At 42.5% G+C, this 27669-nt stretch overlaps 1 protein-coding gene across 14 annotated transcripts in view; it reads left to right on the plus strand.

The window, feature by feature from the left end:
- CLASP2 (cytoplasmic linker associated protein 2) overlaps window positions 1-27669 on the plus strand; it is a 7203062-nt gene that overhangs the window by 1011983 nt on the left and 6163410 nt on the right. For all 14 annotated transcript variants that reach the window (XM_044064956.1, XM_044064947.1, XM_044064955.1 and 11 more), the window contains exon 5: window positions 13136-13211. In XM_044064956.1, coding sequence (XP_043920891.1) covers window positions 13136-13211 — 76 coding nt within the window. The remainder of the gene's footprint in view (window positions 1-13135; window positions 13212-27669) is intronic.

Here is a 27669-nt window from a genome sequence, read left to right on the forward strand (position 1 = left end):
TGTTTTGATGGCCATCCTTGATTGATAAAGTGGTTGAGCTTATGAAGAACTGGATTTGAGGCTGTATGATTTCTAAGCTCATCAAGATGTGTGGAAGAAACATTTCTCACTTCCATGACTTAAAAATCAAGTTTCTCATTTTCATGCTGTTCAGTGGCATTTCTGGGTGATCTGGATAAAGTATCAGCAAGATAAAGAAGTTTACTTTTTATGTAGACAAGATTGAATTATACTTTTGCAATCTGAGCATCATGCATTGCAGTCTGGCAGGAGCTGTATGCATAGGCTTTCTCAAAATAGTGACTAGAGGTTGGTGATCAGCTGGATAGGTCTACCATAAATATAATCATGGAACTTCGAACATGCAAACACAATTGCCAAGAGTTATTTTTCTATCTGAGCATACTGCATTTCAGCTTGGGTTAGAGTTCTGGACACATAGGCTACTGGTCCACTCTCTTGAAGAGTGACTGCACCAAGACCAAATTTCAAAGCATCACAAGAAAGAATAACTGGTTTGTGAACATCATAGTATCTGAGAGTTGGTGGACTGGCAATTTTCTGTTTCAGGACATCAAATGTTCTTTGGTGTTGTTCTAACCATGACCAAGATACATCCTTGTGTGTCAGCTCTCTAAGCTGTGCTGACAGTTGGCTCAAGTCTGGAATGAACTTGCCTAGGTAGTTAACCTTGCCAAGAAAATGTTTTAGGGCTTGAACATTGACTGGAGATGGCATCTCAAGAATAGCAGTTTACTTGGAACAGTCTGGTCATAAGCCTGAACTGGTAATTAAATGACCAACATAAGTAACTTCTTGGAGCCTGAATTTGCACTTCTGAGGATTCAGCTTACGAATCACTTTGCATGGTATTTCCAGAACATTCTTGAGGTTTCTGTCATCTACTATAATAGCACAAGGATACCCAGAAAAAAATTTCTCCATTGCACATTGGAAGACGTAACTGGCAAAATTTATCCCAAATGGCATTCTGAAAAATCTGCAACTGCCAAAAGGACTACTGAAAGTGGTTAGCAATGAAGATTTTTGGTCAAGTAAAATTTGCCAAAATGAACTCTGCATTCAAGACAGAAAAAAACAGTGGCATTTGGCATAAGAACAGTGACTTCTTTGACTGTACACATTGGATGATGAGGTCTTTTTAGTGCTTTGTTCAAATCTTGTGGATCAGTACATATTTTGATATTCTGAGCTTTTCTTATGAGCTACGACCATGGAAGATACCCATTCAGTTGGTTCATCAATTGGACAAATTACACCTTCCTGCACCATTTTATCTAGCTCGGCTTTGACTCTGTTCTGCATAGCTACTGGAACTTTGCGGGCTGGTCTGACAACTCGACTGACCTCTGGATCTAACTTCATGGAGTACACATCTGGGATTATGCCTAGTTTGTCTTCGAAAAGATCAGCATAGGTAGAGAAAATAGACTGGGCAAAATTAGAATAGTGGTCTTTCAAGCTAACATGGTGGGGTTCTTGAAAGCAGTCCCATTTTTATACTGTCACTGAGGCCTAATAATGACTGAACATGCCTCTTGACCACATAAAATTGCAAGTCATAGCTCTTCCCAGCAGAGTAACATGAAAGCACTACTGAACCGTCAGTTTGAAATTCATCACCACCATAAGCAACAAGTTTCGCACACTTTGCCAAATCAAACTTCCCACCAGCACATACTGTAGCAAATGTTTCTGCTGACATAACATTGCACTTTGAACCTGTGTCAACTTTGACCTCTATGGGTCTTCCATTTATCCGAAAAGTACAAAATACTTTATTCTTTGCCCTTAAATCTACTGTATTAACTGTTTTGTACAGCTTTCTAATTGATCAACTTGTCTCTTTGAATGTTCTCTTTTAATAAAAGAATAAACCCCTTTTGATTTACAGAATCTTTGAAAATGATTCCACTTTTTACATCTGTGGCATTGCTGACAGAAAGCTAAGCACTTTTCTCTTTTAGACTCATGATTTCCACCACAGTTACAGCAGCTGACTATGAGGCTAGGTGAACATGTAACCTCACTCTTATGCTTGTTTGCTGTATCACCCTTGTGCTTCAGTGAAACTGTGCACACTCTGGAATTTGGTAGAAAGTTACGTGGTTTCCCAGTGAGTGTTGTAGGGCTTAGAGTTGCTGTCATGTGCTTGGGCCTGTTTCTTTTAACCATGTGCTACATACTATCAACATTAGCATTAACTTTAGAAGTTACTGGAAGCAAGCATTTCTCATTTGTATGCATATTTGTGTGCTTTTCTGTAAGCTCATATATCTGGCAAATCTCAGTGGCTTTATTCAAAGTTAAATCACTGTCACAAAGCAAAATCTTTCTCACAGCATCATCTTTAATACTGCATCCAAGTCTGTCTTTTATCAACTCATCCCTTAAATCACCAAATCATCACATTTTGGCTTAGAGTTTGTTCCTCAAGTCAGTTATATATGCTACAAAAGTTTCACTGGACTTTTGATCCCTTGTGTAAAATAAGTGCCTTTACATCGTAGTAATTGTTTGGGGGTTACACATTTCTTTAAATTTACATTTTAAGCACTCGAGGTCTTCCCTTGACTCAGCAAGTACAAATATATGGCAGATTTCCCCCTCTCCTGCAAATACAGCAGGTGCATACACAAGTGAACCGTGTCTTTCTACGTGTTCGGAACCAACTAAATTAAGTAGAATAAATGCCTTTATACAGTCATCTTTATCAGAAAATGCCATGCCAACAAAGTATGCCCAAAGACACTGGAAATATGACCCTTGTAATTATATACGAACATACACAGACAGCCACTACTTGTAATAACATTTAAATGCACAATGAACTCTTTGAAATACTCTGCTTTGTGAAATATGCTTTGAAATGGGTATATTTTGTGAAAAAACTGTACTGTGATACTGCACACACTTGCAAACACTTTGCATACTTCAGATACTTTGAATAGCTTTAATTAATGTGAAAAAGTAGCACACTGCAAAAAAATGTGGTCATTCTCCTTATTTTATACAATTTATCCGATTCAGACTTTATTTCAAACATTTTCCATAGTTATTTTGAATATTTTTTATCCATATGTCGCAGTTTCGGACATTTTGTTTAACTAGAAATTCATTTAGAATGTTTTGAGTGCTTTGTTTTATATGTTGTGAATAAGAAATCATTTAAGTAAGCATTGATACCTGAAATTCATTTCTGACTTGTTTTTGCGAGTTATACGTGCAGTAGGGATGATCCATTCCTTTATATTCCTCCACCATTAACTGAGTGCCCCTCAGTCCTGAATCTGGATCTCATTCTGACACCATGTCACTCATCTTGGTTTACAATTGAGGACGAACAAGTGGAGTAATTTGTTTATACGCTTTATTACATAAAAACACATCAGGATGGATAGCAGCAATACAGAATATAAACAAACTGATTAATTGACAGACTACACCGACATGCATGCTTACATCTCAACAACTTACTACAAAACGGCAGTCAGGCTCGCACATGCTGAGTATTTATACCTTGTGCAAGCCCCTAGAAAACGTCTTAAAGGTATACATACATATCGATCTACACCTTCCGAACTCCAATTCCATCTCAAGAACTGTACATAGATGCCTCATACTTGAGGTGGGGGCCTCTTGTAGCTATTAAAAAGTCCAGGGTCTCTGGCCTCCTCATCAGAAGCCAGATCATATCATTATAAAAGAGGTGAGAGCTCTACATCTGGTTGTATAAGTTTTTCATTTCCTTTCCACCCTGACCCCCTCAAAGTCTTTACAGACAATACCACTGTGATGTGGTACATCAATAATCAGGGGGCGCAAGATCCTATCCTTTTTGCAGATTAGCTCTTCAGGCTTGGGATCTACCTATTTAGTATCAAGTGACTCTTCAGATGGTCTACACTCCTTCAGAGCACAATCTGGTGGTAGATTAATTGAGCAGGTCCAGCAGACAGACACACGAATGGGTGCTTCACAGAGATGTGTTTCTGGAAGTAGTCTATCACTAGGGTATTCCTCAAGTAGATCTTTTTGCCTCCCCTCTGAACAGACAGCTTCCTGCTTTCTGTTCTAAAGTACTAAGTCATCTGTCTTGGAAAGTGGACAGCCTGTCTTTTCCCTGGGTGGGAATGTTTCTATATGCCCCTCCATTTCTCTGTTACCTTAGACACCCTTTTAGCCAGGACAACATTCGTTCCCCCTTCTTCACCACTTGGACAAGGGCCATTATCACAAGTTACCTCACTGGGTGCATCTTCTCACATAAGACAAGGGATCTCTTATCTATCCTCAGCTGTCAGCCCTTCAAATCACACTGTGGGCGATAGGGTGTTGTTTCCTTTTAGGACCGCTTTTCTGAGGACTTGGTTCGGATTTTGCAGGAACCAGGAATCCCACTGCTAGAAAGTCATACATGTTATTTCTTTCACGGCAAGGATTTGGACACTTATTCTATCCTTGAAGCTGCTACTTGGTCCTCTGTTCATACATTCACTTAACATTATAAATTGGATGTTTCCAAGGCCAGGGCAGGTTTTGCCAGAGCTGTTTTGCATGGGTTTGTTGATGGCTGTTCTGTATCTTCCTACTCCCAACTTTATTCTTACCTCTTGTGCTCTTCCTTATTTCAGGAATACTGCAACAGTGACATGGAAGGACATAGTATAGTTTTGTAAAATCTAACCATAACAGTAGATGTTCTTCTCTTCACTGTTGTATCCGGTCCCTCCTTCCTTCCTTCCCTCCCTTTTCTTTCCTAGCTCTTGTCTCTGTGCTTTGGCCTCCTGGCCAAGGGACCTTTGCTTCCTCTTTCTGTCCTTTTTCCTTCTGGAAGTACATGTTCTCCTTTGTCCCTGAGAGTATTCTTTTCCTGCTGTGGCAATTCACTTCTTAGTGTTTGCATCTGTATGACCCCTTTATGAACTATGGCTTATGCGGGGACCGTACGTGTGATGTACAGTGCCTATAAAATCTAAAAGCTTTGATATACTGACCGGATGTTGGGCTATCCATGGCAGGAGATCCCTTATGTAAAGAATATTGCAACAGTGAAGAGGAGAACATCTACTGTTATGGCAAGATTTTACACAACTGTACTTTACATTTTCTTGCTATAGTTACTTCTGCTTTGAAGAACATATATTGCTTTGGTGAGTTTTCTAATACAGATTTGCTTTCTCTTCCCCTAACAAAACTTCCAAAACTACCTCCATCACACATCATCTCTCATTAAACTTGTATCCTCTCTGTCTAAACATACTGCTGTATGTGTACCAAAGTTAGCCAACAGTCTGTTCGGGAGAGCATTGTGTAAGTTAACTACCATGATCTTTTTAACCACCAATTTCTTAATTTGCCCTCTTACGACTTCTCTGCATTCTTTCGGCATTGTTGGTGCTGACTTCTGTATATTTCACCCTAGAATTTCATGGTTCCCTCTGCATTCTTTTTGTACTGTTTATAGTGTATGTAGCCTAGCCACTACTATCTCCTTGTAATACCATGTTTGTGCTGTGCAGCAATGTCTTGTGTTACCTCATTGTAAGTTATTCACATTTGAAGAAAACTATTTGTCTTATGTGCAGTAAGATGCACATTTTTGGTGGTATCTTTTAATTTAATTTTAATTTACATTTGTTGACCGTGATAGTCCAACTGGATATATGTCCATTTTCAGCGGAGGCCTGGGGAGAAAAGCTCCACATACCAAAAAAGAGACAGTACATACATCACTGAGTGATAAACTCAGGCAGACATGTTTAGAAAAATATAGACAAAGAATACAGGCAGATATCAATATACACAATGTGCAGACTTGCATCTGATTGGCAAAGACGTATCAGAAAGTGTGAACATAGAATACAATCAGATCTCATAATTCACAATGCTTAGACATTCAAATGCTATGAGGCATAGATACTTGGCTGAACTGCAGGTTGGGTAGCAAGACATGTATTAGTGAAGTTGTTAGGGTTAGTACAAGAGCACAGCCAATGAGATGTGAGGTATTTTTTTAGTTCCCTTTTAAATAGGGGTAGTGAGGTTTCCTTGGTAATGGTAGTAGGGAATAGATTCCAGATTTTACCGGTTGAGTTGGCAAATATAGCATCGCCTGCAGAGCTGTTGGATTTTTGGGTCAGTATCATTAGTTTATCAGCTGAGCATAATGGCCTGGGGGCACTATGAGGGGTGAGAATATTTTTTAGGCCAGGGGTGTTATCAAGTTGATGGAGTATTTTATGCGCTACTATAAGCTGGTTGAACTGTAGAAGGGTAGGATACTCTAGCCATCCCAGTGCTTTGAGGTTCTGGGAATGGTGGGTCCTAAAAGCCATGCCAGTAGCAAATCTGGCTATATGATTGTAACATCCTGATAATTTGTTGAGATCGGTTTTGGATAGGTTGGTGAGTACAGGGGAGGCATACATAAGGGTAGAGAGGTGGTATGATCTTGCAATAGCTACCCTAGCTAGGGGGGGGGGGGGTGAGGAAAGGTCTAGCTCTGTACAGGGAGCCAAGTTTTTTGTTGACAGACTTAATAGTGTGATTGACATGTTTATCAAAATTTAAGGTTGTTGTCTATTATTACACCTAGAAGCTTTGTATGGTCATCAGGGGAGATAATGGTGTCATTGCTAGCTTTGATGTTGAAGGAAGGAGGAGAAATTCTACAGTTAGCGGAGAAAAATAGTAGCTTTGTTTTGTTATGATTTAGAAGCAGGCGGTGATTAGCTAGCCATGTTTCTACCGTGCTGAAAGTGGTTTGGGTGAGGGTTAGAAGTTGTGTAGGAGAGGAGGCGGAGCATATTAGCATTGAGTCATTTGCATATTGGATACAGGTGGCTCCTGGGATGGTGGTGTGCAGATCATTGATAAAGATAGAGAAAAGAAGGGGACCTAGTATGGACCCTTGCGGGACACCTAGGGTTAGAGGAAGTTGGGATGACAGCGTGGTCAGCTATAAGGCAGCCTGCTGTCTACCGTTTAGGTAGGAGTGAAACCATTGTATTGCATGTTGGTCTAAACCAATGGTTTGTAGGGTACTGAGCAGTAGCTGATGGTTGACCATATCGAAAGCTTTTGACAGATCTAGGAAGAGTGCTGAAGATAGTTTGTTATTGTTACGATGAAGACTGATTACATTAGAGAAAGATAGAAGAGCCGTGGTGGTTCATAGGTAGGTACTAGGCTATTGGCCCAAGGGACTACATAAACCTAGCCAACAAGGTTCCCTGGCTTACGCCACCCAAGAAAGTTATTTTCCTGTGCCACTGTCGAGCAGAGACACAGAAGTGATCTCCGGGGTGTATTTCCTATTTCCCATCCACTCATCAAGATTTTTCTTGAAGAGTGCTAATGAAGAACTTTGCTTGACATAGATGGGTAGCCTGTTCCAGAGTATGGAAAGTCTCTGGGACAGGAATCTATCCCTCCAACATGTCCTGTTTATTGTGGTGACAGGGTTTAGGTCCCTAGAGCATGTAGCTCGAAGGGATTGGGATTTCTTTAGGTGTAGCATGTCCAAAAGCTCTGGGTTTGATATAGCTTTATATGTTAGGCAGAGATCACCTCGGAGTAGGCGATATGCTACGGAGTAAAGCTGGAGTTTTTTGAGGCGGTCAGTGTAGGGCATTTGTTTGAGGCCAGTAATCCTCTTTGTGAGGTACTTCTGTGGCCTTTTCAGCTGCTGCAGATGTCTTGTGAGGTAAATTCCAAAAGGGGCGTTGTACTCTATAATGGGTCTAATGAGTGTCGAGTAGAGGGGAACAATGACCTCTTTTTTCCTGGATGAGAACCGTTTTATGATGTGTGTCACGTAGAAGGACTTCCTGAATACTGTGGTGATGTGACTATCAAAGGAGAGACTACTGTACACCTGGTCCCAAGGTCTCTTATCACGCATTCGGTGTTAAGTAGATTGCTGCCTATGTAGTAGTTCATGGGTACAGAGTTTTTACCAAAGGGGATGACACTGCACTTTTTGGTATTGAGCTTGAGGCCATGGCTCTGACACCAGGCATCTATCTCAGCGAGGCCCTTCTGTAGGATGTCCACATCATTTAGGGACTTGACTATGGCTCCTAGTTTGCAGTCCTCTGCGAACTTCATTAGCCAGAGGCCTTCTGTGTTAGCCTGTACTTCAGAGAAGTAGATACCAAACAGGAGAGGTCCCAGGATGGAACCTTGTGGTACTCCACTTGTCACTGCTTTGAGGTCAGATTTGGAGTCTGCAACTTTTACAGTGTGGGTTCTGTCAGTGAGTCAGTTGGCAACCCATCTTGTGACGTAGGGATTTATACCTAGTTTAGTGAGTTTAGCTATAATTCCAGAATGGGGGATGGTATCGAAAACCTTGGCAAGGTCAAGATAGGCTGCGTGAACCACCTTACCCTCATCTATGGCTTTGGTGACTGCCTCAAAGAAGTCGTTCAGGTTCAGGAGGCATGATCTGTCTTTCACAAACCTGAACTGGGTGGGATCCAGAGTTTGGAAGTCACCAATGTCTTTGTTTATGAGTTCCATGATGGTACGTTACATGGCCTTTCAGACCAGGCGCGTCAGGCTAATAGGTAGATAGTTCCCGGGATCAGTGGTGGCTCCCCCTTTGTGGAGTGGGATAACTGTTGCTGTGTGCCATTCAGTGGGCACAAAGCCCGATGCGAGGTTATTATTGAACATGGTGCTTAAGTGGGGAGCCAGTTAGTTCTGAAGTTTGTGTAAAACGCAGCCTGGGATGTTGTCCAGTCTAATGGATGCTGTGTTTATGGCTTTAGAGAGTGCAACTTTTACCTGTGTAGTTGTGATTACAGGGACTCTGCATTCTTCCTGTATAGATATAGGCCCTTTAGGGGGTGTGAGGGGGGTAAAGTTAGCACTGAACCTGTTTGCCAGGATGTTGGCAGTATCTTTTGGTTCTGTAATTTTCGTGCCTTTGCGCTGTAACTCAGAGCAGATTTGGGTGTTGCCTTCGAGATTCCTGACATAGCTATAGAATGCTTTGTGGTTGTCCTTGGAATTAGTGGCGATTTTGTTTTCGTAGCTAGCTTTGGAAAATCTTATAAGGGATCTCAGCTTCTTACTGAGGCTGACCAGGGAGCTCCTCCACTCGTGGGATTTTACTCTCTTTTGCAACAGTTTCTTCCTTCTGTTGTACAGTTTGTTTATGGCAGGGGACCACCAGATTGGCTTCCTTTTTTTGGAGGATAGCGTCTTGGTTCTGTTTGGGGTAGCTCGATCCATGCATTCGTGTAAGTGCTTATTGAGTGCATTTGTCTATGATTCAGCAGTTGTAACTATATTGTCCATCTGCATGGGTGTCATGAAGTTCACCACTTCTGTCTTAAGAAGCATGAAGTTGGCTTTGGATAAATTTTTTACTGTGGTTTCCTTAATGGGGGGTGGAGGCGGGATGTGGATATCAAGGGTGAGTAGCTTATGGTCGGATCAGACCAATGAGGAGTTGACTTCAGGTGTGGAACACCGGTCACTCATGTTGGTAATGACTAGGTCTAGGATATATTGTTGCCCCTGGTGGGGGTGTGGATAAGTTGAACCAGGGCATTGGAATTTATGAATTCCAGAAAGCGTTGAGCTAAGGAGTTGGTACACGAGTAGTTTTCCCAGTTAATGGTGGGGTAGTTGAAGTTGCCCATTATTAGGGTGTTTGGTTGAACCCTAATATTTTCCAATACATCAAGAAAAGAAGAATGGGAATCCTGGGTTATGGTGGGGGATCTGTAGCAAGCTACAGTTTGGATTGCAGTTTTGTCCAGAGTTAGTTGCACTTGGATAACCTCGGATGCATTGTGCAGAGCAACTAGCCTGGAGGTGTGGCTATCCTTAATGAATGTGGACACATCTCCGCCTTTGGTGTTTTGGTCCAGGTTACATGGCCGAGAAAGTGTGGTGTGAGTTATAGCCTGGTAGTGCAGGGGTGCTGTCTGGAGCCTTGAACCAGGTCTCAGTCACTGCACAGATATCGATGTTCTCCATTTTAAGGAGTGCCTCAAGTGAGTGCATTTTGAGATTTAGACTTCTAGCATTGAGTAGCATTACCCTCAGTTTTTGCTTGCCTGTTCCTGTTATGGTGGTGAATTTGTTATTTGAACCTTGCCTATAAAAGGCACGATAGGGGCAGCAACAGCCTTAGTCCGTATCTGGAATCTGGAATCCCAGGGGCGACAGGTGCAGGCCATCTGTGGCAAAGCATCATGGTCTGTCGACCATGTCATCCCAAGCAGACAGATACTGGATCCCCTTAGAGTGACACCAGAAGCTTAGCCAATTGTTGAAGTCAATCATTTTGTCCTTGTACTGCGGTATCATTCTGGGCGATGGTAGAATGCTACTCATGGCTGGGGTCATACCTGCCTGGGCTACAAGATCGGAGAGCTCTTCCATGTCTCTTTTCATGTAGTCCAGGGAGGTACGTCTCAGGTCATTCACACCAACATGGACAATGACAGAGTCATATTTGTACTTGTTGTGGAATGACCTGAGTGCGTGGATTATGTGGCGGATCCTGGCACCCGACAGGCAGCTGACTGTAACCTTCTCCTTGTTTAGCCTGGTGAGTGGGACATCAGTGTGCCTGACTATAGAGTCACATATGACTAGTGTGTTGGGTACATTGTTTTGCCTTATTGGCTGTGGTTGAGTGGCACACTGAGTCTGTGGGCTATGTGTCATTCGGGTTGTGTTGGGGGATGGAGGTTGCTTGCGTTTCTGCTTTGGAGGTCTCTGTTGCTTAGACAGATTATTATTGAGAGCCTCCGCGAATGTTTTTGTGTTACTATGTGTGGATTTTGGTGGTGTAGATTTAGTGAGACTATGTGATGAGTGTGGTGTGGTCAAATGTTTACCTTCTCCTCATGACTGTCAAGTTCAGTCTTGGTTGGAGAGAGCTTTACCTCCAGTTTGGCTAGATAAGTGCATCTCTCACAGGTTGTAGTGTTGGGTGGTAGGAGGAGAGGGTTGTCTGTGTACATGAGGCAATTTTTACATTGCCTCAAGATGCCCAGATTCATCAGATAGACAGGAGAGAACACTGGGAGCTGACCCCTGGACATGCCTGAATAAAAAAATATTTTCCTCTAGATAAGTGAGGAAAGTGAGTACAAGAGCTGTTTTTCTCTAAGCAAGCGAGAAAAGTAAGTACAAAAACTGTTTTCCTCTAGGTAATGAGGAAGATTGAGTGCTATAGTAATTAGTAGCTTATTTAGTGCTTACAAGTTCTGAACAAGTGCTGAGCATGAACAAGCAAATTTAAATGCTAAAACTAAGAATCTGTATCTGCACTAGATGAGTTACAGGTCAGAAACAAGTGCAAATGCAGGCTTTCAAATCAGAAAGTTGAGAGAGATGGAAGAGTTTGCCCAAACGGCCAATAACTACAATTTCTGGGCTAGAACCACTCCTTATGTGGTAGACAGGTTACCTAGTACTTACCACTCCCACTGATAAGATAGAAGGCTTCCCTCCAACACAGAAAGGCTTGGGAGGCTCAGAAGCTTACATATAGTCCTGGGTACAGCAAATCTGTATCTGGAACACTAGTTACAGGAAAGGTAGGGAACAGGCTTACAGTTTTTTTTTTTTTTTTTTTTACAGAAAAGTAGCAAAAACAGTAGTAAAAACAATTCACATGCAGTGCAAACTAGCACACCTGAGTATGTAGCAATATTAGACCAAACACAGTTTAAAAAATGCAGTTAAATTAAAAAGGACTAGGGTTGGGAGGGTGGCCTAATGGTTAAGGTGTTTGCCTTACAAACACAAGATCCAGGGTTTGAGTCTCACAAGGGATAATTGGCTAGGCTTAAAATGGCTCACAAGGGCAGTTAGCTTAGTACTAATCTGTGAACCTATGAACCTAAAAGCAAGTGCAGAAAGAGTTTATTAGGTAGAATGTGGTAAAGAGATGGGACTGGGGGAGTGTCCCAGATCAAATCTACAGTGGGGCGGGCAACTGCAAAAGCCACCAAATTAGTTTCAGCAGAGATCTAAGCAACAACTAACAGTACAAACTTTAAAACCAAAAAATATATACTCAGCTCTGTATATTTGCAGATCAGTCTCTCAGAACAGTGAGACAACAGTTTCAACAGAGATCTAAGCAACAATTAATGGTGGTACTGTGGAATGGCCTAAAGCTGTGCTGAGAGTCCGCGAGCTTTCCATTTTGAATAAGAAAGTGTATAATTTGCTTGTGTATGCATCTTTCCATGATTTTAGTTAGTGGTGAAAGAATGGTTTATAGATCTAAAGTTAGATAATTCTGTGGAACTTCCTCCTTTATGGAGAGGTATAACGTGATATTTTCCATATTGCTGGGATGGATCCTTCTGAGATGGATCTGTTGATCAGAATAGAAATGGAAAGTGCTTTGGCATTAGCTGCTTTTTGAAAATATTCAGCTGGGAGTTGGTCGGCAGCTAGTGTAGTAGGTTTTAGCTTTTTGAGTAAGGTCCGGATCAGGTTGGTAGGAACAGTTTGAAAGGTAAAGGTGGGTTGGGTGCAGTAACTTATAAACACTGTATTGATTTGATTTTAATGTTGAAATACAGTAATAAAAAGCCTGGCTGGAAAAGTAATATTTTAAACTTATATTTCTGCTAGAAAGTGTGGCACTCTGAATGGTTTTCAGTGGCACACTGAGTAGATTGGATTATACATTTTGTTTTACCACCTGATGATATTCTGATTCTATTGTGATCATTTCTGACTATATTTGTGTCCCTTGTACTTAGGGGATTTCTTATTTTATGTTTGCAGTTATTTTAATCAGTAATTTTTGTACAGGTGTGTTTTTCATTGTAAATGGGCTTCACGCTTTTGGATATTTCCACTCGGACGAATAAAACAAGTAATATGTCCATTAACATAGTCTTGCATTTACTGTAGGTGTGTGTGTTATGCTCACATTTGTGTCTCTCCTGTTCAGGAATGGCATCCTATCCGGGGTGGTTGTGTGCCTTACACCCATTGATTGCTTGGATAGGCTGCAGATCTCTAATAGAATAAAACAGGTATCAGTGAATGAATTGTTCACTGTACGCTATTTTGAAGAACATTTATAAAAACTCTGACATTATATTTCTGCTTCTTACAGATTTGGTGCTCACAGTGTAATGCTAAGCAAGCTGATTCCGTGCCTTTGCACTTTGTTTGGAGATTCAAATAGTCAGGTACAGATTTTGCATTGTTTCTTTTAACTTTTATACTGTTGACATATTAACATGATCATTCAAGTAAAAAAAAAAGAACTTGTAGACACCCAAATGTAAGTCATAGAAATTGTCTTGCCCCATAGAGGAAAATAAAATTAATGTAACCAGGAAATGTGGTGATATGGAAAAGGGTTGCAGTAAACTCTCAGTTGACCAGCACCCATGGAGATTGGTAGATGCTGAATAAGTGTATTTTCTGGTTGCTTGAGAGTTATTAAAAATAGAGCTGACAAATACTGTACCCTGTACTATACCGTACCATACCATAAACACTGTATTGATTTGATTTCAATATTGAAATACAGTAATTAAAAGCCTGGCTGGAATAATAATATTTTAAACTTATATTTCTGCTAGAAAGCGTGGCACTCTAAATGGTTTTCAGTGGCACAGTGAGTGGATTGGAATTGAATGAATTAAACAGAGTGTGAATGCATGTATGAAAGCAGAAACAAAAGTGTGTGAGAGATTGGAGAGATGTATGAAAGCTGAAGAGTGTGTGTGAGTGACGTATGTGTGTGTGTGTGTGTGTGAGAGAGATCAGAGAGAGAGTGAGTGAATTTTGGTATGAAAGCTGAAGAGACTGTGTATGTGTGTGAGATCGGAAAGAGTATGCAATCTGATGCAAATTGAATGAGTGAGTATGGAGCGAGTATTGACATTTTATTGTTTTCACTTGTTTTGTTTGACTTGATCTTAGGTTGGGGAGAGAGGGAATTTATTTGTATCTACCTTTTTAAAACTCTAAAAATGTAAGGTATGTTTCTGCGGGGGGAAAACAAAGTGCAAGACATGAAAAACAAAATTGTTTATACTGTGCTGTATTTCTTCGATTTTTTTCTGGTTGCTTGAATTCCAGTTAACTGAGAGTTTACTGTACATGTTTCTCTCAGCTTAGATAAGAGTCCTGAATAGAAGTGTTGCCAGGGTGTAAGCTGAAGCCACATTGAGGTATCAACAGCTAAACTAGTGGTCATACAGACATTGAAATACAATTTTGGATGGAGAGGGCAGCTTTCACAGGGCCATTCCTTTTAGACAAGATTATTTAAATTACATTATACCATGACCCCCCCAAAACGTGCATGCTGATTGGCCAGCGTGCCCGTTGTAAATCGAGTTATACTAATGGAAAAAGTTCCGGTTGCCCGGACTTTTTTCCATTAGTATAACTCGGTATTTTAAAACACTGTCTCGCTATGTTAAATGGGTTTAACATAGCGAGACAGCTTTAAAATAAGCAACGGAGATCTCCATTGCTTATTTTAAAGCTGTCTCATGTTAAACCAATTTAACATAGCGAGACAGTGTTTAAAACAACGGAGAAAGCAAGATCTCCGTTGCTTTTTATGTTCGCTATGTTAAATGAGTTTAACATAGCGAGACAGTTTTAAAATAAGCAACGGACATCTCCGCTGCTTATTTTAAACTGTCTCGCCATGCTAAACTCATTTAACATAGCTAAAAAAGCAACGGAGATCTTGCTTTCTCCGCTTGCCCACAGCTCTGATGTACTGTGCAGGCGCGGTGCCTCAGAACTGCCAGCGGATGCCAGGCATCTGCGGAAGGGCAGTAAACAGGCATTATACTATGCCATTATTTAAGAAAAGTAATAGTTTCTTTTCTTAAATAATGTCATAATAGCAATAACCCACTTCTGGGTGTGGGTAATGCTAAATTTACCCACAGTTGGCCTTGGTCCTCGGCTCGCCCTCGGGACCAAACCACGCCAACCGTGGGTAAATTTAGCATTACCCACACCCAGGCGTGGGTTATTGCTATATTAAAGCACCCTCTGATCAAGATTACCCCTTCTGTCATTCCTTTTGCTCAGAATATGGCACTCAACATTTGCCTTGAGTTACAGTGCTTCCTGTCTGTGAGAGTTGTCAGATACTAACCATGACAACTAGTCAACTGTGTAGATTAGCACTACCACCATATGACAGGACACATAGTCAAGTTCCTTTAGCAGTTAATAAAGTGGGACCATCCCTGTACCAGCATATTTTATGTTTTGTAATGTAGAAAGGGCACTCCCTTTATTTTGCCTTTAGTTCACTTACTGTTGAGTGTTTTGCAGCATTACTTGCTTTGTAGCAACAATTCTTAAGTCATTTCTCATTGTAATAAGTGCTACAAGGTAGTGTAATAACCTTTGTCAATTTGTGTTCGGTGTGGGGCTGTAACATACAGCAAGAGCACAGCTTAGACTTGTGCTGTTATGGGATGCAAGTCCATTATTGTTCTGTCTACTGTAAAGTCAACTGCACTGTTTAGGGTAACGAGTAAACATTACAGAAGAAGAAGAAACCCAGAAGGTAGATTTCATGGATGCTAGTCCTTTATAGGATGAGTTGTTTTTTTAAATTTGAAGAAAAAAAAATCATATGATGATAGTTTTTGAAAAATTGAATTTGCAGTACGCCAGCTCCAGTGTGTAGTGCCTGAGGAACATTTGTAATGGTGTCCGTGATACTGCTGCATAAATTTCATCCAAGAAGACATGGAAGATTTGAAGAGATTTTTATCTCCATTGACATTCTTTAGAGTGGTTTGGAAATGTCCTTGAAGAACCATAGGGCATGTCTGATACAGAGTAATCTGACTGAGAACAATGTGCTGACATTGACTTTTTTAGTCATTCTGCAAGTAATCCTATCTCTTTGTGAACTCATCTTGGCTCTGTCTGTCTTCTCTCTCTGTCTCTCATATAACCTGTCTGTGAACACTTCCTGCATTTGATGAGAAAAATAAATAAATAAAATAGAGCTTAAAAAAGAGAATGTGTATTCTCCAAGTTAATAAAGTTGCATCCGTCAATGGTATGGGGCCTTAAATAAGCTGAATACTAGAATTACTCCATACTTCTTCCCAGATTTTGGATCAAAGTTTTGAAGTGGCCCTGCTGAAGTCTGTGGTTTTTGGAGAAAGGATGGTTAATTGCATTTGACAGATAATGGCAGTCATTATAGTTGAAGACATCTTTTTTATTTTAGACAGTATTTCCTAATTCTTGTTATGTTATTTAGTCATCTTTCTAAATCAGCAAAATTTGTAGTTAAAAATCGCCCCCTTTATTTGGGTCCTTTCTCTCTGATTCTGGAGGCAAGAGGTTGAGAACTATGCTAGGGTCAAACTTCACATTGCAACATATTAAACTGCAGTTTTCACTTTCGTCTATTGGAATAACGGATTATTGTGATTTTACTTACATTCTTGCCATTTCTGGAAATCAGTAGATCTGAGGAAGGCCATGAAATCTGGCTAAAATTGCTCATCTTCTACCTACTTGGATGTTTTCTGTGTTGGAATAAAGCTTTCATGGATCAAGAAGAAATGTGTGTGTGGAAATCATTATGACAAATAATACTGAATTACTTTTAACTTCTACAAACTGCTCTGAGCTGAGTGAGTTGCCTGGTACTCATGCAATGCCTCTCAACTAAGTTTCCAGCTTTACTCCGTAGCATATCGCCTACTCCGAGGTGATCTCTGCCTAACATATAAAGTTATGTCAAACCCAGAGCTGTTGGACATGCTACACCTAAAGAAATCTCAATCCCTCCGAGCTACACGCTCTAGGGACCTAAACCTTGTCACCACAATAAACAGGACACGCTGGAGGGAAAGATTCCTGTCCCAGAGACTTCCTATACTCTGGAACAAGCTACCCATCTATGTCAAGCAAAGTTCTTCATTAGCACTTTTCAAGAAAAATCTTGATGAGTGGTTGGGAAATAGAAAGTACAGCCTGGGGATCACTTCTGTGTCTCTGCTCGACAGTGGCACAGGAAAATAACTTTCTTGGGTGGCGTAAGCTATGGAACCTTGCTGGCTAGGCTTACGTAGGCCCTTGGGCCAGTAGCCTAGTACCTATCTATGAACCTATGAACTGTGTTTGTTGGTCCCCAAGTATACATGGGATTGGTATTTTTGCAACCATTTGCCAGGTAGATAATGTATTGTATTGTATTTTTTGCGCTCACTCTTACTCCCAGTACCTCTCTGCCTCAGAGCACTGTGCCCTATTTTAGCTGCTGTTTACATGGTCCCTCACACAGGGTTCTGCATAAGGGACCTCCACTCTATTCTGGAAGCACAGTGGTCTCAGTGAACAGATCCCATTCAGGGGAGGCAATAGATGGGGATGCTCCAGCCCCTGGAATACTAAATTAAGTTTCCCATTCTGGAGTTTGGAGGAGAACATAAGCATCTCTTGCCCACAGGGATTCAAGTTTCTCTTTCTGCAAGCTCTTAGAATTACAAGTAAGCACAAGACTGGAGGAGAACATAATCAACAGAGATTCTTCACCTGAACATTAGGAGGCGAGCAGTCTTTAAAATGTATGTGCATGTAAAATACCCAGTAATTTTATTTAGCTAGAAAAGCACCTTCTGGTTAAATGGTTTGCTCAGAATCCTCTAAAGCAACTGCAGATATCCATTAAATTTTATTTTTTATTTATTAATTGTTTTTTGTAAACTACTGAGGATTTCAGTCAGTGTTAGTCATTAGAGTTTCATAGCTCTCTTTGTTCAGAAAATGCATGTCTATGCAACATCTCCTGTTGTTTTAGAGTTATTTGACAGGTAGGGTTCTGAGCTGTTAGCGAACTGCTTCCTGTAGTCAAAAGTAAAGGGTATGAATCCTCCCAACTGCATTTGCCTACAGTGTGACTGTGAGCAAGTCACTGAGACGGTACTCCTGGGTCATACATAAAAAGGGACACTTTCTCCACGTTCTCTAGTGGTTTTACCTGGTTAACAAATAAAAAAATGATAATTAAAATTTGTCCTTTTGAGGTCTTTGTCACCCCCCCCCCCATTTATTTTTTTGGCTTTATCCAGAATTCTTGAGCAAAGAATTGAGAATTATTTTGCTTTGCTGTTTGTTAAATGTATGGTTTTCTGTCAAATTGTTTTTTTTTTTTTTGTTATAGGCACATGAGTTTCGGACTTTGTGTCCTTCAGAAAATGCAAATTTCTAAGTATGTAAGAGAAATATTTAAAGTGGATTTCTGATTGTGGGTTTTTGTCATTTGATTCTTGAGCTGAAGTTGGGACGACATGGTGGTTGCAATGGGATGTACTGTATGGCTGTGACACTAGTCAATTGAAATACACTTCTTGGTCAACATTTAAATGCATGCAGTCGTACAAGGGCTGTAATTGAGCATCAAGTGTGTGTGTGTGTGTGTGTGTGTGTGTGTGTGTGTGTGTGTGTGTGTGTGTGTGTGTGTGTTGATTCCCTCAGCCTTCATTTGTGTAGTGTTAGTCTGACTAAGTCATTTTAACAGACAGTGCTCCTGGGCTGCACCCGAAAAGAGACACTTGTGTATCCAACAGGTGGTCAGCAAATTCATTACATGTATCTTTTGAATTTGTGCATCATTCAGATACCTCCTAGTAAGTGCTTCAGTATATGCTATTTCACAATGAATCCCTATACATCTATTGTGTTTTAATGGATTGTCACATGTATTTTCAATAAATGTGAGTTTCAAAGGAGGAGAATTTTACTGTTGAGCATACTGTCTGCTTTCAGTGTGAGATCATTTTGTTTTGTTCATCAAGTAGCTGTCATTGTTTTTATTGTAAATTTAGAAAAAATAATAAATTAAATCCAAATTTCTGTAATGATTGTAAAAATAAACAAGACAATAGCATGCAAGATCCCTTATGTAAAGAATACTGCAATAGTGAAGAGGAGAACATCTACTGTTCTGGTAAGATTTTACACAACTGTACTTTACATTTTCTTGCTATAGTTACTTCTGCTTTGAAGAACATATATTGCTTTGGTGAGTTTTCTAATACAGATTTGCTTTCTCTTCCCCTAACATAACTTCCAAAAGTACCTCCATCACACATCATCTCTCATTAAACTTGTATCCTCTCTGTCTAAACATACTGCTGTATGTGTACCAAAGTTAGCCAACAGTCTGTTCAGGAGAGCATTGTTTAAGTTAACTACCATGATCTTTTTAACCACCAGTTTCTTAATTTTATGACTTCTCTGCATTCTTTCAGCATTGTTGGTGCTGACTTCTGTATATTTCACCCTAGAAGTTCATGTTTCCCTCTGCATTCTTTTTGTACTGTTAATAGGGTATGTAGCCTAGCCACTATTATCTCCTTGTATAATACCATGTTTGTGCTGTCAAGCGATGTTTTGTGTTACCTCATTGCACGTTATTCATTACAGTTGAAGAAAACTATTTGTCTTATGTGCAGTATGACGCACCCTTTTGGTGGTATCTTTTACATTGTGTTTTACCACCTGATGATATTCTGTTCTGTTGTAATCATTTCTGACTATATTTGTGTCCATTGTACTTAGTGGATTTCTTATTTTATGTTTGCAGTTTTTTTGATCAGTAGTTTTTGTACAGGTGTGTTTTTCATTTTAAATGGGCTTCAGCAGTGTTTTATGCTAACGGGAGAGACAGCCAAGTAATGGGATATTGGTATGGCTGCTTGTGGGTTCTAGTCCATTACTCTGCCTAGGACCCTATTTGTCCTTCACCCTGCTCTTCTCCTATTGTTCAAAAACTGCACATGAGTATTTAGCTTCATACATACGCCCCGCCCTATATTTTTGTTTTTCTATCTTTTAAACCAGGTAAAGGGGCAACCCGGGAGTACTGTCGTACAGTAGACAAATGGAGGTAGAATGAAATCCTGCATTGTTGACTACAAAGAGCAGCTCACTGAGATTTTAGTCTTAATTTTCTGTACTAATTGCCAGACCTTCACTTATGTCTTCACATTCTGATAAATCACTGGGGGTTATTAAGGCTTATAGTCAGTAATGCCATTTGTTACAGTTTCATAGCTTTTGTTGAACAAACTATGTTCTCCCATATCGCTTTTGCAGTTTTCTTTACTGAAGGGATCTCGTGCCGAGGGTAGCCCAATGTCCAGCCAGTATATCAAAGCCATAGGTTTTCAAAGACGTCATATGTCAGTGCATAGGGCATAAAGGTGACATACAGAAGTACTTACCTCAGAACTTCTTTGCCGCCAATCCGAACACCATCTTCGAACATCAGTCTGAATGCTCCTTCATTTGTGCTGGTTACCAAGCCATTTTCAGATAAGGGACCCATTGGGGTTTTCTTATCTTGTTTTTTTCCTTTGGTAGTGAGTTTACATGTCATCCAGAAAGGGAGATGTCGGTGTGGGAGACAGATTCCCCAGTAAGGACTGTCACAAGCAATGTCTGATGTTAAGTTGTCTATCTCGCCTTCATTCTTGCTGGATGGGTTCGGAGCCGACCTCGGCTCCGACTCGGCCACTCTAAAGCTCGAGAGTTGGTTCCACCGGCTCGAGGCTCCCCTTATATCCCACAATGCTAGGCGATAGTTACCTCAGATCTCGTTTGCCGCTACAGCTTTGAGGTTGGTTGTTCTACCGGTTCCTGGTGAGTTTAAGCTTTTTCTATTAAAAGTTACTCTATTTCCCCCTTTTTTAGTTTAATTATTGTCAAATTAGTGTAGTTCTTTTTTTTTTTTTTTTTCTTTAAAAGAACTTTTAGTTCTTCCCTTGGGCCTTGGGCCTTCCCTTCCCTAGGGAGTGTTTGTGTAGTTTAAGCTACTGTTTATTGTACTTTATTGTACTTTATTTTTTAGTATTTTTACTAAAGTAATTTGTTTTTGACAGGGTATAACTGGTGTGTTTGAGTGTGTGTTTGTGTTCACCAGTTAGGCTATGTCTAAAGAAGCAAAGGTCTCCGGATTCAAGAAGTGTGATGCGTGCTGTCAGAAAATGTCTCTGACAGACGCTCACACTTCTTGTGTCTATTGTCTGGGGCCTTTGCACCTGCAGGACTCCTGTGCTGTCTGCCATGGCTTCAGCCCCAGGGTCCTGCAGGAAAGAAAAAACAAGCTCATATTGAGAGGCTTGTTGAAGCCTGAGGATTCCCTGTCTGTCTCAACAGGGAAGCCCTCCAAGGCATCGAGGTCTTGCTCCGGCTTCTGAGCCGAGACCTCAGGTTGTTCAACCTTTGCCTTTATCGGCTCCGCTGGAGCCGATAAGACTCAGTCCACAGTTTCTGTGGCTTCCTTGGCTCCCGCCGGAGCCGAGGTTATCGAGGTACCCGTGTCGGCTCCGACAAGATCTTCGGAGCCGACAACCAGAAAGAGGTCTAGGTCACCTTCTCTTGGCTCCGTTCATTCGGCTCCAGGATCTCCCCTGCTGTCTGAACGGAGCCAAAGATCTCATTCCTCTAGGTCATCGAGGTTGTCCGATCATGACCTTCAGAGGGTGGTGAGTCGACTACTCAAGTCTGAGGCACTAGCCCAGATGCTTCAGAGCCCGACTCATCAGTCGGTGCCTGTCCCGTCCATCAACTCCTTCCTCCTTCGACTCTTTTGAGCTCGGAGCCGGGTCGATGTCGGGACCGAGACTGTGGGTTCCCCGGAGCCGAGACAATTTTCTTCGGCTCCGTCGCCGGCTCCGTTTCTTCCATGGAGGAATCTCGGCGCCGGACTTCCCTCGTCGGCTCGAGGGGTGAGTGGCATCGGACCCTTGTCCGACCCCCTCCCTCTCGGTGCTTCGGCGCTGGTGAGTTCGGCTCCGACATCGGCCTCGAGCCATCACTGTCGGTGCCGAGGGGTCCTTAGCTCCTCGGAGCGGAGGCCTCTGGCTCTGCCTGACAGGGGTGCTTTCGAGGTCATGTGGAGTGTGTTAGAGCCTGGCTCTACTCCACAGTCGGCTCCGCCAGCCCCTCCTCTATGCTGCCTCAGGGTAAGTCGACTCACTCCCTCATCCCTGACCGCAGAGAGCCAACTCCTCAGGAGCTCCCTTTGGGATTTCATCCTCTTCCGAGGCCTCTCCTGATTTGGCAGAAGAGCCCCCTCGGAAGAGGAAGTGCAAGAGGAAGCACATTGACTCACCTGAGTCTATCACGTCGGACACAGAACTGGATGATTCTGAGGGTTCCCCGTTCCCCTTCTGAAGATGTCTCATTTGCAGACATTCTGGAGATCCTTAAACAGAGGGAAATTGGCCAGCCCTCAACCCTTCGGAGGACGAATCTGTGTATCTTGAGGCGTTTGGCTCGCCCTTTCACCTCCTGGGTGTCCCCCTTGACCCCCTCATGCAGGTGGTTGCTAAAAAGGCATGGACGGCTCCTGATTCAGTGGACCCCACTCCCAGGAGACCCTCCAAATTCATCACAGCTCCATCAGACAAGGAATTTTTATCAAAAGGAGTCTCTGTGGATGCTATGGTGGTTGCTGCCACAAAGAAGGAACTGGCTGATCCTTCAGTGCCTGTCCATCCACCTAACAAGGAATCTAGGTCCATGGATAGGTGCGGAAGCGGATGTTCTCCTCAGCGACATTTACTATGCTCGCTGAATTACCTGTGCCATTTCACTCGCCTTCAAAGAGACTTGATCAAAGAAGCGAGTGAAATGCTGAAGGACCCTACAGCTGCGGGTTTCAAGAGAAAATGAACACGCAGCTGGCTATCCTTAATTCTATTTCCAACTTCTCCATGCGCCTCCTCTTATGCGGCCGATGGAGCGAGCAGAGCCGCAGGAACAGGGGTAGCCTTACGTAGGCACGCCTGGATGCAGCTATGCAATTTTGCGGAACCTTTCAAGACGTCTTTCACGAACTCCCCTTTTGATGGATCATCTCTTTTTGGTCCACAAGTGAAAGAAACCCTGACTAGGTGCGAGACTGATGGCAAGACCCTTTCTGCCGTCGGAGTCCGTTTTTCTACTCCTTCTAGGCCTTACCCCAAAGGCCAGAAGGGGGGAAAGATGTGGTTCCGTAAACAATCCCAACGGACTTCGCCTGACGCACAGAGTCGGTTCCCCGCCAGAGGCAGAGGGGGGAACAACAATGGTAGACGTCGCCCTAGAGGCAGAGGGGGTCCGCAGAACCAGGGCAATCGAGAATCGTTCTCCGATAAGCCCTTTCAGCATCCCTGGTGTTGCCCACTGCCCATCTGCGGAGGCCGCCGCGGGAAGATTGTCACTGTACCCAGAAGCCTGGCTATCCTTGACACAAGACAAATGGGTACAGTCCATCATTGGCGAAGGTTATTCTATTCCCTTTCTTCGGTTTCCAACTCAGTCAAAAATCCCTTCCGGATGTTCCACCGCTCAAAGGGATATAGCAGCTTTGGAAATTTCAAAACTGCTTGCAAAAGAGCTATTCAGCCAGTGCCAGCAGACCAACTAGGATCCGGAATCTACTCAAGGTTCTTTTTAGTTCCAAAGAAAACAGGGACTGGAGACCAATTTTGGATCTCAGTATCTTGAACAGATCAGTCAAGAAAACAAGATTTCGGATGGTCACGCTGCAATCCATTCTTCCCCTATTGGGAAAAGGAAACTGGATGTGCTCTATAGACCTTCAGGACGCGTACTATCACATAAAAATGAACAGACGCTCCAGAAGATTCCTCCGCTTCAGGCTGGGAACCAGTCATTTTCAATTCAGGGCCCTGCCCTTTGGTCTCACCACTGCCCCCGGGTGTTTACCAAATGCATGGCAGTGGTAGCTTCTCACCTGAGACGACAAGGATTCCAGGTGTTTCCATATTTGGACGACTGGCTCCTCACAGCTCCCACCAAGCATCTCCTTCTTATGGCCAGAGATTACACTTTTCGCGTCTGTCAAAGACTGGGTATCTCAATAAATTGCGAAAAGTCTGTTTTGTCGCCTTGTCGTACTATTACCTACATAGGCGCAAATTAGATACTGTAAACATGTCTGCAACACTAACGAACCAAAGGATATCAGACATTCAAAATTGGTATCACTACTTCTCAACAACAACAGAGCCAAAGCCAGGTTAGTTCTAAAGGTGTTGGGAATCATGGCAGCGCCATACCCCTCCTTCCATTGGCCAGATACCACATGCGGATCCTTCAGTGGATGCTCTTTTCTCAATGGTCATACCAGGAACTTCCAATGTCTCACACCATTATGATCACGCAAGCGTGCAAAAGCATCTCATGTGGTGGATGTCTTCCCCAGCTCCTGTTGGGAGACCATTTGTTCCACCTCCTCCGGTTGCTACTCTGACAACGGATGCCTCCCTGATCGGGTGGGGGCATTATCAGGGCAGCACAGTCCAGGGCACATGGCAACCAAACGAATGCCACTTGCACATAAATGTTCTGGAGATGAGAGCAGTGCTTTTAGCGTTGCAAGCCCTTCAACACTCTCTTCCCTTGGGAACGATTGCAATCCAGACAGACAATATGTCTGTAGTGTGGTACATCAACAAACAAGGCGGAACCAGATCATACCCTGTGTCGAGAAGCACTCAGACTGTGGCAATGGGCGATTTCTTCTCAGCGTTTTCTGATAGCAACGCACATCCCGGAAGTCCAATCACATTGCGGACAAGTTGAGCAGAGCTATTCTCATGCCTCACGAGTGGTCTCTGAAAGACTCTGTAGTGAGAGAGATTTTTCTCAAGTGGGGTCAGCCTTGCTGCGATCTTTTTGCTACTCCCCAAAACAGCAAGTGCAGAGAATACTTCACTCTATTCCCTTTACCAGGCCAACCCAGCAGGGACGCTAGTCCAAGTTTGGCCCCGGGGACTTCTGTATGCATTTCCTCCTTTCCCACTTATCTCTCAAGTAATACAGAAAGCTATCGCTCAGAAGGCCTCATTGATCCTCATTGCTCCTTACTGGCCTCGACAAGTGTGGTTCCCCTTTCTGCATCGATTTCTTTTGGAGCGACCGTGGAACCTGGACCTAGTTCCAGATCTTTTGATCCATCAGTCGGGTCAGTTTCATCGCTCCCTCCGCTCTCTGAACCTCACTGCTTGGTTCCTCCACTTCCAACCGTAGCCAGGCTTCCTCAATTATCTCACTCTGTTAGAGATATTTTGATAGCTTCCCATAAATCTTCCACTCGAAAGATTTATTTGAGTAAGTGGAAACGATTTTCATATTGGGCACAAGGAAAGGACGTAGATCCTTTCACGCTTCCATCCAACTAGTCCTCGATTTTCTTGCTGAACTCTTCCATGCAGGTTCATCTCCATCTACTCTTAAGGTTCAATTGGCAGCTATTTCTAATTTCCATGTGGGTATTTCTGAATCTGCCCTAATGTCCCACAAACTCTGCAAAGCCTTTTTGAAAGGAGTTTTTCTTCTCAGACCTCCTGTAAGAAATCCTCCTTCTCCTTGGGACCTAAATTTAGTTCTTGCTTCTTTGATTCTTTGCCCTTTCGAACCTGCAGCTTCATGTTCCTTAAAGTTATTATCATGGAAAACTCTCTTTCTGGTGGCTATCACATCAGCTAGAAGAATTTCAGAACTTCAAGCACTCAGTTGTCGTTCTCCTTACCTTGTGTTCCATAAGGACAGAGTTTCCTTACGAACTAACCCGTCCTTTTGCGAAGGTGGTTTCAACATCAAATCTAAACCAATGCATTGACCTCCCTGTCTTTTTCCGGAGTATTCAAATAGGTCTGAACAAAAATTACACTGTCTGGATGTTCATCGTCAATTAAGGTACTACTTGGACAGGACGAAACAATTCAGAAAATCTGATCAGCTGTTTGTCTCCTATGCGAAAGCAGAAAGGGACTTCCAGTTTCAAAGGTATCTTTATCCAGATGGCTAACATCTCTGATTACCCTTGTTTATGAGATTAGACACCAAAACTGCCTAATAAGCCTAAAGCCCATTCCACCAGAGCTTTGGCTACTTCTCTAGCCTTCCAAGACAGACTGCCTATTGACACCATTTGTGCAGCTGCTACTTGGGCTACTCCTCACACTTTTATTTCCCATTATAAGTTGGATTTAGCTTCTAGGCATAGAGCTAATTTTGGTTCCACTGTTCTCAGGAGTCTGTTCCGTTAGGCCACCGGGACAAGGTGCTAGGACGGTCCCATCCAGCAAGAATGAAGGCGAGATAGACAACTTAACATATAGAAGTTATGTTCTTACCATAACGTTCCATGTTAGTTGTCTTCTTCTCGCCTTCTTCTTGCGTCCCACCCTCCTTCCCCCTGGCCTGGACAGACCTAGAGGAGTTGTGATCGTGACCTCTCTTTCTACCACCTCTTTCTTAGCTATATGCTATTATGCATATTTCTTGTTTCAGAATGTAGGTCACCCTTCTTCTTCCTGTTGTTAGAGGTGGATTCTGTTGTTTTTACAGTTATACTGTTTCTGTTATAAGCTGGGGTTAGCTTACAAACGAGATCTGAGGTAACTATCGCCTAGCATTGTGGGATATAAGGGGAGCCTCGAGCCGGTGGAACCAACTCTCGAGCTTTAGAGTGGCCGAGTCGGAGCCGAGGTCGGCTCCGAACCCATCCAGCAAGAAGAAGGCGAGAAGAAGACAACTAACATGGAACGTTATGGTAAGAACATAACTTCTATTTTTGTTTGGGTGCTTCTCACGATCATACCTCGTGCTCGATTTGTTAAGCGTTTGTCCCTAAGACCCTTCATGGTTGTCATCTCCTCCTCATCTGTCTGCCTAGAGAACCAGTGTCTTAAGTTGTTGGCACAGGGTGTGATGGCAGAATCATCCCGTCCCAAGGGTCAGCCTGCCAAGAAGACCGCCAAAAAAGTCATGTAAGATTTGGCTGCTGTACCACCTCCTCCAGATGTTTCTCATGAGGCTGGCGAAAGCCTGGAAGATCATCTGGTTATTTTGTTGGATTCCTCTGCCATGACCATTTTGGAGGTCGGTATGGATCCAGCTTCTCACACGATCTTGGAGGCTATTCTTCGTGTTTCACTGTTGCAGTCATCAAATTTGGGTTATCTGCCTTCAGGTAGCCCTCAGCCGGCCTGAATACTGTAGTCTTCGGATTTCTGCATCGGATGCTGTCGCTTCTTCCATGACGTCAGGTCATCAGGGGTATAAAACATGCAGCCGATGCCATTACATCAGTCTTTCTTGCTGTGCGGTGCCCTAAGCAGAAGCAGTTTGCATGTGCCGGACGGCCGTCTGCTGAAACTTTCATTTTCGAGTTTCAGACCCGAAGTCTTCAAAAAAGATAAGTACCCCATTGGGGATCCTTTTTCTTGCTCTAACCGATGTCAGAAAAAATTAACAATTGTCTTGACTGTGGAAAGTAAATACCTCTTAGAGATTTTCATTCTTACTGAGTCACCTGTTTAGACCCAGACCACGACGTCCCTCGCTGTCTATTTTGTGCCTTGTTCAACACCCGAACTATTCATTGTCTGGCTATTTTTGTAGCCAAATACTTTCGTTCTCGATCTCTGTACTCCGAAATGGCTTCGTTAGGCCATCCGTCTACCGATCTACTGAAAAAACGTAAGGATAAAGACAGACAGATTGCATAGGTCCAAAACTGCCGATGATGCTTCTGTTAAGCTAGTCACCAGTCCGCCAGTACTCAGTGAGGTGCTTTTGCAGCCCCTGATACCGGCTACTACAGATTCGCAG

Source organism: Protopterus annectens, chromosome 3.part0, assembly GCF_019279795.1.
Source record: "Protopterus annectens isolate FY-2018-M chromosome 3.part0, PAN1.0, whole genome shotgun sequence".
Classification (NCBI taxonomy): domain Eukaryota; kingdom Metazoa; phylum Chordata; order Ceratodontiformes; family Protopteridae; genus Protopterus; species Protopterus annectens.